General features: G+C 41.0%; 1 protein-coding gene across 1 annotated transcript; it reads right to left on the bottom strand.

The window, feature by feature from the left end:
- Positions 1 to 489: 489 nt before the first annotated feature.
- wdfy1 (WD repeat and FYVE domain containing 1) lies at positions 490 to 19,092 on the bottom strand. The gene is made up of 12 exons (XM_063493069.1): positions 18,892 to 19,092; positions 17,538 to 17,605; positions 16,828 to 16,901; positions 16,649 to 16,703; positions 13,665 to 13,815; positions 13,468 to 13,580; positions 9,462 to 9,588; positions 8,217 to 8,322; positions 7,947 to 8,048; positions 7,731 to 7,861; positions 7,527 to 7,635; positions 490 to 5,953 (listed from the first exon to the last, which is right to left on the bottom strand). The coding sequence occupies exons 1-12, from the start codon at positions 19,026 to 19,028 to the stop codon at positions 5,894 to 5,896; spliced, it is 1,233 nt and encodes a 410-aa protein (XP_063349139.1). The 5' UTR covers positions 19,029 to 19,092; the 3' UTR covers positions 490 to 5,893.
- Positions 19,093 to 19,276: the final 184 nt, after the last annotated feature.

Here is a 19,276-nt window from a genome sequence, read left to right as displayed (position 1 = left end):
CACAACCTGTCACTGAGACTTTATTAAAGTTGTCGATCAGATGGGAATCTGATGGGACCAAAGTCACACACGACCAGCCACGGGTTCAGTGTCCTGCTTGTGTTCTGATGACTTACAAACGTAAGCATGTGTGTTTGAAAGCTCTGTAAGTAACCTGTGTATTTGCTTTACTGTAGTGTAGTTTTTGTAATGTTCAGGCTGAACCCAGACTGGTATTGTGCTGTACTCTTTATGAGCTTAGACACACAGTGCAGCTGCATCACTTGACACATGCAATAAAATCTGTAGATTTATATTTGGTGATATCTGCCGAGCACCTTTAAAAAACCAAAAAAAAAAAAAACCCAAACAAACAGTGTTTTACTTACTGTGACTGCACTTGACTTTCTTGTAAATGCTTGCTTGAATAAAGAACAGCAGTGCTCGTTTTGTGTGAGTTTGTTCAACAGTTCTTACAAGTGGAAAGAAAAAAAACCCAACAACCCACAGTCAAAGAAAGATATCAAATATTTTATTGGGCATCATATTTTTCTCTCTGTGCTCTGGCCAGAGGGGACAGAGAGACCAAAGTCAGCTCCGTATTGTCAACAAAAGTATTTCAAAATACAGTTATCTGGAGATATTAACATCTTGTTTGGAACAGCAAGTGTCTTTTACAAGCAGTTGAAAGAGGAAAAAGTCAAGACAGAAATCAGCTTACAGAGTTTGATATTATGGGCGGTGGTGTTGTGGAATATGAGTCACGTTTTACATGTTAAAGTGGCCTCTCGTCCATTTTAGTGTTTGCTGAACTAAAAACAACAAAAACAAAATGACTCCTGTTCAAGACTGTGAAAGAAAAGGAACTAAGACATTAACCACAGGATGAAAAAAACAACAACAAAAAAATCACAGCTTGCTTCTGGGCACTGGCAGACAATGTTGAAGATCTACTTTGTTAGCCATTTCTGCAAACAAAGAATCCAGGAGTTTCTCATACTATTAACATCCATCTGCACAGAAGACATGATAAGAATTAATGACTGGAGGAGACTTTAATGAAAGGAGAGCACTGACTCCTAATTGTACAGCAGCAGTGCCATCAACCTTGTTGATCCCTAATGAATCATGGTTGTGTGTTTTTTCCCCTAACAATACTTTGGGGTAGGACTGAAAGAACAGTCTGCCAACATTGACCAACTGCTTATCAGCCAGTTGCAGTTGCCCATTTCTGATACCACAGCCTTGGAAATAAGTGAATACACGTTTAAGCTGCACTGAGATTATCACATTAATAACGACTCAATTACAAGCAGAAAAACCCTAAGGCTTAAAAAAAGGAAACCAGTTCTTCAAATGGTTACTTGAGGCAGGCTCTGTCCTCACAGACCCCCGTGTAGGAATGGACAACTTTACAGCAGAAATAAACATGTTCATTACTGGTAACAAGAAATGGTTTTGGTCTCTATAGCTATTTTCTGCAGTTGTGACAAAAGTTTGGGTAATTTTCTTCAGCACCCCCCCCCCCCCCTTTTTTCTTTTTTTTTTGTTTAAATTACATTAGGGCATAAAGTTTGGATTATACTGTCAGCAACGTGCCAGTGTTGTTCACTTTTCATTCTGGTGTGAAAGTAAGACAAATAAATCAGTGGCCCTGAGAGGTCAAAAGGCACAGCAACCTAAGAAAACACCGGAAAAGCGAAAAACACTGCAAAAGCACACAAAATACAACAGAAGAGAAAAAAAAACATGCAAAAAGGTAAAAAAATAAATAAATAAATAGAAAACCAAACCCAAAAAACAACAGAAACGCAACAAAACTTTTTTTGGGGGAGACGGACCAGCTGTGGAGGTGAGAAACTAACAGTAAACAGCTAAAAGCAAACATGCATCTACAGTATTTTATGAATCATGTGATTAAAACACATACTACCCCTCATCTTTTTCCTCAGGTCACAGATAAACCCTTTGTTTCTTTTAAGCGTCTCTCAGAACAAACCTTTTACTTCCGCAGCTGTTCCGTCACACTAAAAACATTTTGTTTTTGTTCAGTTTTGTGAGATTCCCCCCCCAAAAAACTTCCATTGAGCTTTGTGTGATTTTTTTAATTTTTCTATTGGTCCTAAATGTCAAATAGACATTTTACTATTTGCTGGTGTTTCCTTAAGTATATGTGTTTGACCTCTCAGAGCCACCGTAGTTTCATTTTGATGTTTTAACATTAATGTTTTAACATTAATTAATGTTTTAACTTTGGACTCTTCTCCTCTCAGCTTGACTCCTGCCAGTTACAAAATACAAATACGCAGCTTTAATAATATTATTTTTTAATAAGTGCACAAATTTTAAGTCATGTTTTATACCAGAGCTTCTGTGTCCACTTTGTGAAGAAATAAATCCCAAAAGAACCCAATATGTATGCTGACATTTAAAAATAAATGACCCTTCCTGTAAAGCTTATATTATTGTCAGCTATCAGTCTAACCCCAAGTATAGCATTGTGTGGCATGTAAATCATACATTATTTTGCTATAACAATCATCCCAAACTAACCAATCTCCATCCATGTAGCCATGTAAAATACTACATGATCCAACACCACAGATCATTTCAACATTAGCCAGTTTGCATGTGCTTTACTGAAGGTCTAGTTTGTCATTTATAACAAGGGAAATAAAGAAAACTAAGGATCCATTTACACTGATAACTGATAAATACTTTACTACAAATATAAATATACACTACATAATCAAAAAACTGGAATGTGAGTACATTTTGAAATCAGGAGTTCCAACATAATGTTCATTTGTCCACTTACAATAAGGCAAGCGTTAGTCTGACATTAGGGGGTATTCGCCGCTATTTACAAGGATGCTACATGGAATTAAGATATCGTTACTTCCACAGGTGAACTTACCAAAAAATGTTTTCTTTAACTCAAAAAGCACGCATTGTGCAAGTAAGTGCAGTGCTGAGAACGTTATGAGACATCCTTGATGTACAGATGCACATCTGTTTAATCTGGGACACTGAAAAAAATAAGAAAGGGTGAGAGGAAACGAGAGCTTTGTGATGACATGAGTGCATGAGAGTGAGCGCGAGTGAACAGTCATAAGCACTGGCAAACCATTTAAAAAGGCTTTGTGTCCTTCTCTCTTTAAGGCTTTTGAAGGAACGCAGGCAGCGCTCAGCTGTAGCTCGATTTAGCTGGAGACAAATTCAGCACGTCAGCATTAAGTGCTACATTAGTTTAGAGTACCTGTCTAGTACCTAAGAGCCTTTGTGGTGGCAGGAAATCAATTTTTACACCACAATTTTAAATATTTTCCAAAGAAAGCGACGCATATCTAAGAGGTGGCATGCTGCTGTGCTTTTTGAAAAACTCATTTGCACCAGCATGACGTTAGGGAATTTAACCTACAAAGCTAATGCTAATCACATCTCAAACGGTAACGCAGCTCCTCGGAATGGTGGCGACAGGACTTTGCGGCTGTCGGCGCCCGTTCGTATGAATGTTTCCAACTTTTCCATCCTTCACCTGAGACGATGAGACGGAAGCTTGCTCACTGATGTCACGCAGCTGCATCAAATCCCCTGGGAGATATTTTATCAAGAGATTTCCTTCATCCTTCACGGAAGCGCCTGTTCTATTAATTTTCACATTACACATTTATTTAAGGTAAAATTGACATCAACAGAGCCCCGCCTAGTGACAACCTACTGATGTAAAACCTCCTGAGAGTGATTTAAGGCCAACTAGTGAAAGAAATCAGAGACAGAGAGAGTCATTTCAAGCATCCACCTCCACACACGTGACACAGGGCTATATACAGATGGTATGCTGTGATATGCAGTTTGTGGGCCACACTAATAAGCAAGGGAAGTTTTTACAGGAATGGCTAGTCAGTACTCTTTGTACACATATGACTGTGTGGCCACTACCAACTCCACCACCATCAAGTTTGCTGACGACACCGTCGTGGTGGGCCTGATCTCTGACAACAACGAGACGGCCTACCTGAAGGAGGTTAGGAATCTGGAGAACTGGTGCCAGAGGAACAACCTCCTTCTAAACGTCAGTAAGACAAAGGAGTTGATAGTGGACTTCAGCACTAAGCAGGAGAGGAACTACCGGACCCCTGTCATCAACGAGTGCCCAGTGGAGAGAGTGGACAGCTTCAAATACCTCGGAGTTCACATCACGCAGGACCTGTCATGGTCCTGTCACATCAGCACCGTGGTGAAAAAGGCCCGACAGTGTCTCTACCACCTCAGACGCTTGAGAGACTTCCGACTGCCCTCCAAGGTGCTCAGGAACTTTCACTCGTGCACCATAGAGAGCATCCTGACAGGAAACATCTCAACCTGGTTCGGGAACAGCACCATGCAGGACAGACGAGCTCTACAGAGGGTTGTGCTGAGCGCATCATCCGCTCCGAGCTCCCTGACTTGCACTCAATCTACAGCAGGCGGTGCTGGACCAAGGCCAGGAAGATCGTGAAAGACCTCAGCCATTCCAACTGTTCTCTCTGTTGAAGTCAGGAAAGCGATTCCGCTCCCTGAAAACCAACACAGAGAGACTGAGGAGGAGCTTTTTTCTTTCTTTTCTTTTCACACACTGGACATTCTGGACATTGTTTACACTAATTCGATTAGATGCGTGGTCATCTAATTCAGCGGTCCCCAACCTTTTTTGCACCACGAACCGGTTTATGCCCGACAATATTTTCACGGACCGGCCTTTAAGGTGTCGCGGATAAGTACAACAAAGTAAAACTAGTACCGGTACCGAAAAAAAGAAGATTTATTCATAACACACGTGAAAGGACCCAGGAAAACCAAGTTAACGATAAAAACGATAACAAAATAACGCTGAAAACCGATAAAAACCCTGAAAACCATACATTTCACACCTGAGCCTCAACTCTCGCGGCCTGGTACCAAACGACTCACGGACCGGTACCGGTAGGAGGCCCTGGGGTTGGGGACCGCTGATCTAATTGAATCACTTCATCACTTGAATCACTTTAAACATATTTGCACTGCACAAGTCACTTACAAATGTGGATTGCACAACCTTGGACATTATATTTCTTCATTTCCATTTAATACTTGTACAGCTGCTGTTATTACTCTATATTTCTTCATACATTCTTATATATTTCTATATTGTGTATTGTGTATTTTGTTGTACAGTTATTTTATTTTCAACTTTAATTTATATTTTTATCTTATTCTTTCCCAGTTAAATTTACCCTTCATTCTAATTTGTTGTTGTACAGTTATTTAATTTTTAATTTTAATTTTCATATTTATTTCTTATCCTATTCATAGTCTTTCTTTTTTCTTCTTTAGGTCACGAGCAGTTGTGTAAGCATTTCACTGCATATCATACTGTGTATGACTGTGTATGTGACAAATAAATATTTGAATTTGAATTTGATTTAGTGAAACACATACAATGCAAGGCCAAGAAAAAAGAAAAAGGAAAAAAGGACCTTTGTCAAAAGAAGCAATCAGATATACTTGAATGTAAACACTGATATCAATACCATTCGTCTCTTAGGAGAACCTGTTAGGACACATGCACACATGTACACGCACACAGCCCTCGTTGTGCTTAGGGTTGCGTTTCAGATCAGAGCATCAAATCAGTCAAACACAGTCTGATGTAAGACTGATGGTGAAATTAAAGAAAAGATTGTTATGAGAAGCAAAAAGAATGTGGAGGGCTGCGCACACACGCACACACGCACGCACACGTGCACACGTTCACCGAGAAGAAGCCTGGCTGCAGCTGAAGATCTCAGGCGTGAAGGGGAGATGTACTGTACAGAGGGGTTTCCATGACATTAGAAGAATGGGCGGAGCAAATGAAGGGCCAGTGGGGCCACTGTGTAGAGGCCTTGGCCAATCAGCGTGGGGAGAAGCCTGTTGCTAAGCTACAGCCAACCACCTGTGTCATATCCCATATCTGTGGAGACAAACAGCCAACAAGAATGTCAGGACAGATAAATGTGGATGTGAAGTAAGGAAAACATGAAACAACACAAACTCCACAACAGTGTACACAACACCCAAGACAACAGGCTTGAAGGTTTTTAAGCAAGGCAGATATTCAAAAATGTTGAGACAATATATGCAAAGAGTGAAAACATGAATTTTTAAACTTTCTAAAGCTTTGATTGCATTATTATCATCACATATGACAAAAAGTTGCAAATGTTTACTAATGAGAATCTAAAACCAGAGAAATTTAAAGGATTTTCTTTTCTTCTTGAAAATTCAAACATGTTTTCAAGAGCCTTGGCTCAATGCCTCTCTTCCAATCTCAGCATCAACAGTGAGCAACATTAGTAAACAGTAGCTTAGAATTGGAATGCAATAAAAACAAATACCAAGAAATGGTAAGCTAACATTACTCAGAAGAGAGCACGTTTCATGTAAGCTATTCAGACATTCAATTTATAGAGGGACTGCTTATGTTTGGCAACAGAACACTGTCTCGAACATCTAATAACTCAATTAATCATTTAATTTATGTAGTGTAGGTATGTCCCAGCTTGCTGTCTAACCACATCTGCCTTGCAAATGTTACCGCTAGCAAAGGTGTGTGGAAATCCTAGTAGCTTACCAAAAACCATTGGCAGCTAACACCATCCATGACAGTAAGTTATGTATAATGTGGTACTAATTTTAGCCAAATATAAATAATTTAATGGCAAAATGCAGAGATTTATAGCTATCATTTGCTTTCTACAATGATAGCCAAAATTGGTGGGGTTACTTAAGTTACAGCTTGGTTTCTTATTCTTCATATGCCAAGTCAAATTTGTTGTTAATTTAGTCATTCTCAGGTTTACAGTATATATACTGCTCTCTCAGCTATTGGACAATTCACATATCATATAATACATCCGTAAATACAACACAATAGTGTACAAATTGCTGCACAATATTAATTACAATCATTAATACTTCAGTATATTATGTGTTGTTCTTGCTAATTAGCCACCCCCACCATTAGCTAATAACTCCCAGTTCTACCATACAAATATGGCCATGTCCAGTTTCAAAAATCAAGATGTCCAAAATACCAAACTCAGAGAGGTAGTCTGTGAAACAATGGGTGACGTCATGGTGGCCATCTCCATCTTTTACATACAGATTATGATCTAAGGTTTTTCAGATTTAACTGAGATCTGTTTTGGAAGGAGGATGAACATGACATAGCTCTGCACGATGTCACATGCAGTGCTGGTTTTAGTGGATGTGTGAAATCAGGAGTCCAAATAAAAGCAATTTTTTAATAATATTTTTAAGGCTCTAATTCAGATTAAAAAAAAGTTTAGCATGCTACTTTTTATAATGCTGAAAGGTTTTATAGGACTGCCTGAAAATATGAATGTTTTCATATACAAAAAAAATAGGTAAAGCTAGATTGTGGGCTTGATTTGTTTTGGTTTGCATTTTGCTTTAGAGGCTCTGTGCTTAACACAGCCTGCTCACATGCATGAATTATCTGGTATCAAAGAACTGTCGTTGACCTTAACAATGCGGTCACTTCCACAAGTGACCATCAGGCCTCTCGATGGATCCATGTCCATGTGAGCGATGTTGTGTTTCCCCTCGTGGAACGTGGCCAGCGGTGTCCGACTGCACACACAATGACAGCATTTCATTAGTTTCCCTCACTAATCTGGTAAAGGGGTTATATAATGTGACTAAATACTACACAAAATTAAACTCACTCTTCTTCTTTGATGGTTTCAAAGCAGGCGTCACACACCCGCACCGGGAACTCAAAGCCCATAATTGGAAACGTAGAGCGTTTGGAGCTACATTTTCCACACACGGCCTTGCCGCACTTCCTGCAGTGGTGCTGCACACAGGAAACAAGCTCATATCACATTGTGACTAATAATGAGAACATCAAAATGCTAAGGACACAGGCATGAGTAACCTACCTGTCTAAGTCCCAGGGTCTTAGTGTCCCACATCTGTTTGATATTCCAGAAGAAAGGCTGCTCACACTTCTGACAAGAGTCGCTGTCTAACCACTGAGGCGCCTGCAGACAGACAGACTCGAAGGCTAACATTACACATCCAGAGACACTCGAGCATTCACACAAGGACTAAGATGAAAATACAAAGGAGCGACTAAACTCTTTACCACTGATAGCAACAATCTAATACTAAAACAGTGCACACAGAGAAAACTGGCTTATCATTCAAACCTCTTCTCTCTGCGTGTCCATGTTCCACACTGCGATGCCTCCATCAGCGGAGCATGACACCAACTGCCTGGTCAACTGGAGGTAACGTAAAGCCTGAACGCGCTCGCTAAAGGAGTCAAAGATACAGACAAGACGATACATATCTTAACAACTACAACAATAGTGGACAAGTGTTCACCTGGTGGACAGAAACACCGGTGGAAACGATTTTCAACTTTCAGTCTGTTGATGCACAAATAAATTCACAGTGTTTCTATATGTTTCTGTCAGCTATTTTAATGCATTTTGCTCCCTAGTGGTCACAAATCCTTTTCCTACAGTAGATAAATTGAAGACTAAACACGCTTAAGGTTAAAATTTCGACTTTAGATTAAGACTAAAAAGTTTATTCCAACTTTTGTTATTTAGTGCTGAATGCTCTTATTAAATGTGGCCATCAGCTCAGGCTGCAGACTGAATCGTTAAGGCTTGATTTCTTTTTTACTACTCTTGTATATGACCGATGTCACTAACAAGGGATATGATCGTCTCAGGGTACGATGACAACAGCCTCACTTGCTGTTCAACTTTTTGCTTGTGAGCGCCAGCCAATCAGATGCAAGTTGGCTTAGAGGGAAAAGGAAGAGAACTAAAACAGCTTGCTTCACAGAGTTTATGAACTGAAGGCTGCACCACGGCCAAGTATAAGCTGTGTATGGAAACCTACAATAAGCAGAACAGGCCAACATTGATATACAAGTAAACTGGAGGACAGGATAAGGAAAAAAAAAAGATACAGATCCACAACAGGGTTTAAGACCTGTAGTGTGTCATAACTCTCAGTTTATGGGTGTCTGAGAAATAAATGTCTGCAAATCCTGACAGGGAACAACGGGGTCTTTTGAGACTGGCTCTGATATGCATCAATGTACATGGGCTTTGTGGATAATTCCTGTACCTGGGAGGTGGTAAAATATGGATGAAGACCGGAGATAAAAATGGTGACAGTGCCTGGGGAAAGCTGCAACTGACACTAGGCGAGACCTGCCTTTGACAAGAGGATGCGGTGTTACAGAGTGTACTGCACATAGACACTGCTGTGAAAAGGATAAAAACAGGGACGTGGAGTTTTATTCCTGAGGAATCATTCACATATCAACATCCCATTTTGCGAACTCACTTTGAAGTTCCCACATCTTTGACAAAAAGCAGAATGACAGCAAACTGGGATCCCATGCCTGAATGTAGCAACACTCGATAACTTACTGATGCCCCTGCAAGAGCAGCGTTCGTCCTTTGCGGCCTCCGATGTCCCACATAATGACACTGTGGTCGGAGGCCCCCGAGAAGAGCAGCCTCTGGACTGGGTCCCACCACAGCGCTCCTACACTACCTGGATGCAAAAGAAAACAGACTCATTATACGTGTTTCCATCTTCTGCCAGGAGCTCAACGGGACACAGGATCATGGTGCGATCTGCTGGCTCCACCCAGTGCCCGCTGGGAGAAATGCAGCCAGTTCTAAATAACATTTTACAGCACGACTCTCTTAATGACTCCAGCTATAATTGAATTATTTTGTCTAATAAGCACGCAATACCACTATAACATATTACATATTTCTGTGCTATTGAGCCAAATGAAAGCCACATAGAGCAACTTCTAACACCAGTAATATCAGCGATGACTCTGACATTACGTCTGACCTTTATGTTGTCTTTTCCAATTTTAATGGAACATAATCTCCATTAAATATTTGGGGCTTGTGCACAGTTGGAGCCCAGCACCGCACACCTATTAATATGTATCACCATCTGTCCAATTACCATGTGTAACCATGAGCACCAGAGCACAGGTGCAGATCAAAGAGAGCGGTAACAAGATTCAGACTGATTTAATGCAAGCGTTTGTATTTTTAGGTTTTCTAAAATCGTGTGATTTGCCTGTTCCACCTGGCTATACCACAGGCGACATGTTTGAGGTTAAAATAAAATCAAAAAGAGAGAAAAAAAAAAAAAAAAAAAAAAAAAAAAAACAGGCTCTGAAAGTATCACATATTTTACTCAGTGCCTGGTTATCAGAAACCCAAAGAAGAACGCAGGGAAGTGTTTGTCTCACACAGCCAAGTGTCTCGGCAGTTCAAATTTGTTGTGCGATCCATTTTCTTGGCACAGCTACAAGGACACTGAACCCCTTGACTGCAAATCTCATCTGAGTCACAGATCATCGTTTGCATTTGCATCTTGATACCAACTGAGTCATTCTCCCATGTAAAAAGCCTCAAGTGGCCACTGAGTGGTTCTGACGAGCATGAAAACATTGCAGCTGCCAAGCCTCAACTAAAACAAGCAGTTACAGGAACTTGTAGAGCTGCAAGTGAGAAGGCATTTTCCACCAACACCATCATCATCATCATCAGCCAAAACAAAACTGCTGTTGAAATGAGAAAGAAAGGTCTGGCTTTTGCAGCTTAGTGCCATACTCGACATGATGAATTTTGCCTCTTAAAGGCAAACAGCAGCAGTAGTGCTGTAAACTATGGTGTGTTTACATCTTCTGTTAGCGCCACTTCTGTTTTTTTAAACTTCGTTGATCGTTCTTTCTGTTTACCCGCCTGCTGTGAGCAGACATGTTTCTTGTGATTGTTTCTGAGTGGACTGAAAGAAAACATCATGCAACAACAGGTCAAACACAAGATGGCACAAACAATGCAGCTCCACAAACAGCTGCTGACAGTTTAGTCTGTCATTTTCTTGTTTTATTTCCTCCAATTCAATTGTCAATGCAATTGACACCCCTTCTCAACGAGAAGTCTGGGCTCGGGTGAGCCTGAGTGCTGAAGATATCTACCTATTCGGAACCATGATAACAGGGTTCTTGCTGATCGGAGCTGGCTTGGCCCTGGCTTATCGAAGAATTAAGGAAGCGGAACCGGCTGTTCAAACCCCCACAAGGCTGCCCGCTGGGATTGAAACGATGGGACGAGGCGTGGGTTTCTCGAAATGGGCTCATTGAGTGCAGCACGGATAAGATCTTGGAGAAGCTCATGGCTGCCGTGAATACTCAGAATAAGACCTCTGAGTGCAAACTGGATTACATCTGGAGGGGCTCGTTCGGAATAAAACCTTTGAGCGCAAATTGGATCACATCTTGGAGAAGCTCACTGCGGTCGTTCTCAGAATCAGCTCTTTGAGCACAAGAATGACAACATCACGGAGCGTAAGTTTGATAACATCATGGAGAAGCTCACGGCTCTCCAACGGGAGATTGAGAGACCAGTGTCGGACTGTTAGAACAGCTTTGAAATTCATATGAGTTGTTCGCAATAAAGTAAAAACCACCATCACTTCATTCGGATACCCCTTTGGCGCCAGCTGCGGTCTCAAGGCTGGAGCTGAACAACAACACCCTGATAACGACTGTGTTTAGACTGTTCTTCCCATTCTATGCAAGGCCACCTGGGTTGGCTGGAAGACTGTTTACTTAGCCTGGCAGGGCGAAGGACACTGTCTCAGCTGAACTCTGGACACATACACACACACACGCACACAGACATATATACACATGCAGATTTACACTCATCCCCCCTCCAAACCCCTTCGACGCTTATTCCCTTCCGATGCTGACGGTGGATCAAGGAGACCAGCGCATAGGCTGCAGGTCCGGATGTACTGTCTACATCGGCTGTCTCTCACCCTTTACCCATCCCTGTTGCTTGTCATGTGTTTCTTTGGTGTATTAAGAGTTTGGTTTTTTTTCATGTGCTATGTGCAGAGGTGTTTTTTTCTGTTCTCAAACTGATCTCCCTATTGGAGCTCAGTCTGGGGGGAGTTATTTTTTCTCCTTATCTTTCCTCATGTGGTGCATTTTCCATTGTTATACCTCTCTGACCTGTCTTCCCCATGTGATGTTTTTGTGTAATGTATGTATGGTCGGAGGGTAAGATGGCGCCGCCATTGTGTGCAATAGGTCGGCAGCCTTAACATGAAATTTCCCCTTGTGGGACTAATAAAGGTATATCAAGTCAAGTCAATTTTGTGTTTAGCAGTGGGATCGGATTGTCTGGTTCTGCTGGAGGTTTCTTCCTGTTAAAAGGGAGTTTTTCCTTCCCACTTTCGCCAAGTGCTTGCTCATAGGGGGGTCATCTGATCGTTTGGTTTTTACCTGTGTAAAGTGAACTGACTTAAGCTCCCCCCCACCTCCCACCAGCAGCAGATCATCTTACGTTACACGGGGAGACGTCTCTGCCTCATTCTCACTATAGCAAACTGGTGTTTTAAGCATGTAAACATGGTGAACTATTGTGTGAGACCAGTTTTCCTGATAGGAAGAGAAATGGAACTTGTTTTTGTGCAAGCTGCAGCTGTCATAGAACAGGAAGATTACATTCCTGGTGATATGATGTGAGTTCTGGAGGGGATTTTGAAGCCAGGCCTGTATGATACTGACAGCTGGTGCGGTTCCTTCTGTGCAAGCAGCTGCGTCACTTACACCTCCAGGAGCAGCTTCCCGTACTGGTGCCGGGGCGACCAATGGTCAGTGATTGATGAGAGATTCAGCTCAAGAAAAACACCAACTGTTTGCCATAAGTCACTAATTTGGAAGTTATTTGTTTGATAACTTCCAAATTAGTGGGCATCACGAATTAAATAATGTGAATCAATAAAAGCTGATACTGACGTTTTAGTTTCTGTATAGCTTCTATGCTCAATACAATGCTGTTATATCCCAATATATGAGAACTAACCTTACAGTACCATATAGGAAAACAACATAAGCCAACGTTTTTCCATTATTTCTCCTGTTCCAGGTCTCCTTGATGTCTAACAAGTTAATAATTGTAAGATTGTGATTTACATTTTCAAAATCTCAACCACACACATGAAGGTTCTGTGGTTTTTGATGAGTGCTATAAGCTCTGTTACAATGAATGACTTTAAATGTTTTTTTAGGACATATATAGACTAGATAATCTAGTCAATACAATTATCGCTTCATTTATCTATACGTTTATCCACCGAGATCTCCAGACTGCAAGATGCTCTTTAAGCTTGTGGATGCATATTAATGAGAGATAACCCAGAACTCCCCTAAAAAGTCGCAAACAAGAAGGACCTCGAGAGAATATCATCACATATGAGAAATTGGGAGGAAAAAAATATCTCTAACAAGAAAGAAGGCAGGAATTATGTATTTAATTGCTGCATAAATGTTGGTATTTGGTGCCTGTTTATCAAGGAAGCGACATTTGTGTGTATCATGTATGCCTTTACCTTCATGACCCTTCAGTGTAGTGATGGTGGAGTACGTCTGCCTCTCCAGCTTCAGCAGAGTGATCTGTCCTGAGTGGTCGCCTACGAAGGCGTGCTGTGTCTCTTGATCGTATCTGAGCGAGGAGTCAGGGCTCGAACTGGCTTTACATGCTACTGTACTCTAAATGCGGCACAAACACTCAGTGAATAAAGGATACTGCAGGCAGGAGGCCCAGGCAGTGAAGTAGTGTCTCCCCAGCATGCTGCCACTCTGGGTGCACATCCAGCTCACGCTCTTATCATGGCCGGTACTCACCACCCACTCACTCTCCAGGGAGAAGACCATATCTGACACGCGGTTCTGGTGGGCTGCAAAGAACAAATACATAATAAGTGTTAAACAGCAACAATGTATGTAGATGACAAAAAGAAGACTTTGCTCTCTTTATGTCCTGATCCAATCACAGGTTCTGCTTAGTGTTCCTGTAATCCACACAAACTAATCCTTTCAAACAATTTGCAGTCAACATCTCAGCTTTTGCAAACAGCAGGGGCTCAACTACTCCTGTTGTACCGTATTGTTTCAAACTGGCCAACAGCTACATTCAAATAAATCACAATAAATCCCACATACTATGTGCCCATGTGTAAGTTTTTCCGAGTATATTGAAAGCAGCACTGATTAATGGCAACAGAACCTAAACTAACTATAAAGTGGACAGAGGAAAGGTATTATAAGAATATATATGGCCTACTTTCACAACATTAGCATGTGTTTCAATTTCAAGGGCTTCTGGTAAGGTTAAGATTTCTGGATCTTTTATTCCAGATGTTTTCTACACCTTCTCTAAAAAGAAAAAAAAGAAAAAAAAAGGAAAAAAATCTTTCCAAATGACCTGGGTGAGATGAGTGAAATAACCATTGTGTGCTTATTTAAATCACTGAAAAAATAAATATGGTGACTACAGCAGCTTTAAATCAAATCACTTTATGTCACTAATCAGAATAATTGCCTTGCCGTTGTTTCCTTCTGTTAACTAGTAAAGTTCACATGTACAGAACTGAATAATCAAGTGTCAGTGTTACCAAATCAAAGACAAATAAAATAAAAAATAGTCTCAAACTCCTCTTCTGAGCATGAATTATGGAATTAAATTGTGTGTGTTTTTTTATAGACGTCACAGTGAAGCTAACCTTTGGAACTTTTGAATGTAAAATGCCATAACCTTCTCATTTATTACTGCCATTATCTTTATGGCTGATAGAAATGTAAAACATCACTGACAAAGTTCAGAAGGGAGTCATATTTGCCTAATCCAAGTGCACATGACCACATGACTAATTCTCTCCGTTACTATCCATTTTGTATTTCCTGTGTCTGTACTCCTTTTTACTGCATTTGTCTTGTCTGCATAACTAGAGGAACATTTTTATCCCCTAAATCCATCTAGCTTACTTACTTAAATCTGTAATCTGTGGGTGACTTGAGTGCTGGTGATGTAATGGCTATTACATCTATTATGACTAATAACGACAAATAAGAACGTCCTCACCAGGTCACGCTGAACACGCTCACATAATAAATGGAGCACAGACTTTGCTAAGTAATTAAACTGAAGTCCAGAGAGGAAAGATTTTTCTAAAAATCATTCTTTTACAAAAATTTAGAAGCAGACTGAACACGTGCTGGCATAAAGGACATTAAAAGAGGTCAATGTTCTCTCGTGTACAGCTCTAAGGAAATTAACACTGCCTGCCAGTGATGATGCTAAACTGTGCATGGCTCTGAGCGCACAGCCGCGCCATCGTGTATGTTTAAACTGACTGTGGGTTTCTGTCGCTGCCGGTCAGGCTTGGCAGCTTGATTGTGCTACGAACGGTAGAAACCAGATGGACCATTATAGTGGTGACATGTGCTGGCTCAAGCCTGCTGAGGAGGATAAATAGCTGCTGGTACAGTCACAGGAACAAGCAATAGTGGCAGTATAACAGCAGATGAAGATCACGGGGGAACAACGGTTTAAAGGTGCCTGTGTTACAAAGCAAAAGAATTTTCTCAAATGCCTTCCACTTGGATCTATTAGCACAGTTTAAACGTGCATTTGTGGAGGCCTGACCTTCTGACTTCTTATTGCGATGAAGAAATATTTTGTGGGTGATGCTATTTGATAATACACCGGTGGTTTTCAAACCACATGTCATCAGTTCTCTTTTTGACAGCTCATTTGCAGCATCTCTGCAACAGATGACTCACTCAGGCTAAGGGCTGTTGACATCCCGGACCGGCTGAAGCCATGGCACGTTTGTAATACTGTCTTTTTCCTTCTCTCTTAATCTGGTGAGTCATGCACCAACCAAGAAAGTTTTCAATTTCATTTCCTCACTTATTAACCTCCCAGCTGTCAGTCAGGGCCTTTGCTGTGTCATAGTGTCCACTAACCGGAAACTGACAAGTTCTTTTTTACAAGCTTTTTGAAGTTTGAAAAGGGAAATGGATGTGTAAAAAGTACAGATAGAGTGAAGTAACAATCATTTCACAACTTTTTATTTGGGGGGGAGGGGCAACCAAGCTAAATATCAACAATGCTGATGCCAATGCTGATATTGGTATCGAATCAATACTAGGATCGATATCTTAGTTTCAGTGGCTCCTCTATGTTCAGTACTTGCTCTCGTTCATCAGAAAGTAGACATGTTTGTGCAAACAACGCTCCTCTCACATAAACACACGCTGCTTCTCCTGTGTGGCTGTTCTGTGTCTGTGAAACCACACAAAGTGTGTTTTGACAAGTCATTAGCCGATACCCTGGATAAGCCTCCTTTCTGCAACTTACAATGACCAGAATTTATAAAAATGGACTTAATGTGTTATTCATTATGACCTGAAATGAATAATTTAGGCCATAAAATCATCAGGAAAGTTTTCACACAAGTCAAGGCTGAGGGCTGTTGTCCCATAGACTTCTATATGACCGGAAGACCTTTTGACCTGTCCACCTGCCAGGTAATGCCCCTGGTTGCTATTAAAAAGAATGCAGTTTTAAGGCACTTCATCATTGCCTTCGATTTTGATATCATCTGTGGTTTAATAATCCACCATGTAGAGTAAGGCCTTTTAATTCAACTCGAATGACTCGCTGATTAGCCTCGTACACTCAAACTGGACTATACTTCTATTAATTTTCTCATCTCATGATCTCACCTGGATACGTTTTCACGTGGTTCATCTTGTTGAAGTCTTCGGAGATGAGAAACTCCTGCAATTCGAGCAAACAAACAGAAATAACTTCAAATCAAATAACTCTTCAAACCCTCCAAAGCCAGCTACGCAATTCAACAAATAAAATATGAAGCCAACATGTCTGGGTTAGCTGCACTCACCACAATCGCCCCATTGTCCTGGCCTATGAAGATGCGTCTGCTGTCGTGGTGATACGACATGCAAGAGCATGGAGCTGGAAAGAAGTGAAGACATTCACAGTGAGCGGGAACGTCACACACAGGGGTTTTCATTATATGGCTGTAAATGCAGTCAGAGCAGGGGGGTAATGGATGAAAATAACTGTCATCAGTTTCTGAATGTATTTGTTTAATTCTGACTTCAGCTGTAGCTTTAAATTATGGAAGGATTCAAATTAGAAAAAGGTTCTTTCATAAAGACCAACTGCTATTAATTCATGCCCTGCCATGTGCTCTCTTTTGTTGTGAGGACAGGAAAGATTACATCAAGATGAAATCGAGCAGTAGATGTCATCCCTCTAAAATTCCTCCCTGGCAACATCACCGTCTCTCTAACTTCAAAAATGTGCAACGCAGACACGTTCATGAGCAGTGCAAGATGATGACACAACCCTTCTGTCATCAGGAAAAAACTCAACCTGATCTGATTACAAAGCAACAGCGATAAAAATGCACTCATAAGAAACACATGAAGATATATAAGAATATGTGATCAATAACAAATTTGTGGCACTCTTGATTCTGCAGCAGTTAAGTACGTGGCTAATGGGAGAAACAGCCATGTCAAATAAAATCAGTAACTGATGACATTTCAAAGTAGTCTCACCCAAGCGTGATACAGCGTTACTTACAGGAGACTGTATGGTAGATGCTCGGCCAGTACTGACCACTGTCTCTCTTCAGCCACACACGGATGGTTCTGCAGGAACATGTCACACAGGTGAACATTTAATGTACTCTCCAGTGTTCAGTTAACTACAAGCAACAACATTCTCATTCTGTGCAGGACGTATTTTATGACATTCAACTTAACACCTTCCATGGAGGAAAGCACTCTGTACCTTGACAAGACCCGACTGTCAGAAGTAATATTAATACCAGAAGTGATGCCGACTTCATGCTTGACTGAGATCACAAATGAAACCACATTGTAGAAGGGGTGACTCAAAACTAAACTCAGCATTAAACCACTTCTTGGATCTTTTTTTGGCCAGCTGATTTTAACAAAAGCACTTCTAATGCAGATTTGGTTGTGATTCTTTCCACTGTAACACTTTATGACTCAGTCATTAAACGTGCCATTTACATAGGAAACTGGGCAGCTTTGCGGAATTCTCGTGTACTGTTGCATCTTCAGCACTTTTCATTTCAAGTGCAGTCAAAGTACGCTTCTCACAGCCTTTTTCTTCCATTAAAAAGGGAATTCAGTCAGTTTCACTCACTATCAAGTAACGTGTCTGCATGCGAGGAAAAGAAAAACAGACATGAAACACAGCGTCTGTGCAGCTTTCATCAAGGAACCTGTTTTAACACCCCGCAACTTCTCCTTTTCATATGTACTGTGTAACATTGTTCGTCTTAACTGAGTTCCTTTTACTCTGAAGGTGGATGCAGTCTCTTTTTTAACACTTGTGACCAATCATGCATTTTCTAAAATCTAACATGTCTAAGTGTGGTATTTAATGTCCACAAAAAATCACAGCCGCTTCGATTACTACAAAAAACAAAAACAAACAAACAAACTAAATGGGTTCCATTTCGACAAATAAATCCTCGAGCACTTGAAGGCATCATTTTGACAGTAATGTTTACTGTACTCGGTAGCAAGCTAGCTAGCAAGCACAACATTGCAAGCAGTTTTAATATCTTTACACATATTAAGCCACGAGTCGTAATAATAAAGGTACATACTGAACAAAAGAAGCTTTATTTTTACATTTCGTATTAGGTCCATTACTATTATCCGGAGATTTTCCGGATTGAACTCATTCTGAGTGTATTTCTATCCCCACACCCTCCTACGCTCTCCTCGGCTATTATGAAGCCTAGAAAATATATATTCTCAAAGCGATACACGTTGCTTATTATCTTTATTCTGTCCTTCTTAAGCCAGTGCACCAGGTATTATAAGTCTAAAGACCAGTAAATAGACCGAGCCCCCGCTAGCTCGTATTAGGCTACACTTAGCTTGTCTGGTAAACATACCTGTCCTCGCTAACCGTGATTACTCCATCTTCTTTGGGTATTAAAACGGCTGCATTGACAGCGTCCGAGTGTCCCTCGATCTTGTTCAACAGAACCGGTCTAGCTGTCTGGGGCCTCGAGTGAATCTCCGCAGCCATGGTTTTAACTAGGCAGGAGTGTTTTCCTTCAGCTGATTTTCCTCCTTACTCGCCAGTAAAGGAGGATCAGCTGACACCCGGAGCCGCTGTCGGGATCACCGTAATAACGTGAGGAATGCGACCAACGAATTCAGACTGTGAATTTTATAAATGCTGTATGAGAGACTGGTTTTTCCAGATGCTGGATCACAACACAAGCAACCAAGTGCCACGAGACGCTAATATTGCTGAGTTAAAGCCAACTATAA

The sequence above is a fragment of the Pelmatolapia mariae genome, linkage group LG14, assembly GCF_036321145.2.
Source record: "Pelmatolapia mariae isolate MD_Pm_ZW linkage group LG14, Pm_UMD_F_2, whole genome shotgun sequence".
Classification (NCBI taxonomy): domain Eukaryota; kingdom Metazoa; phylum Chordata; class Actinopteri; order Cichliformes; family Cichlidae; genus Pelmatolapia; species Pelmatolapia mariae.
Note: the sequence above shows the minus strand (reverse complement) of the source record. Positions and strands in the feature narration are given on the sequence as shown.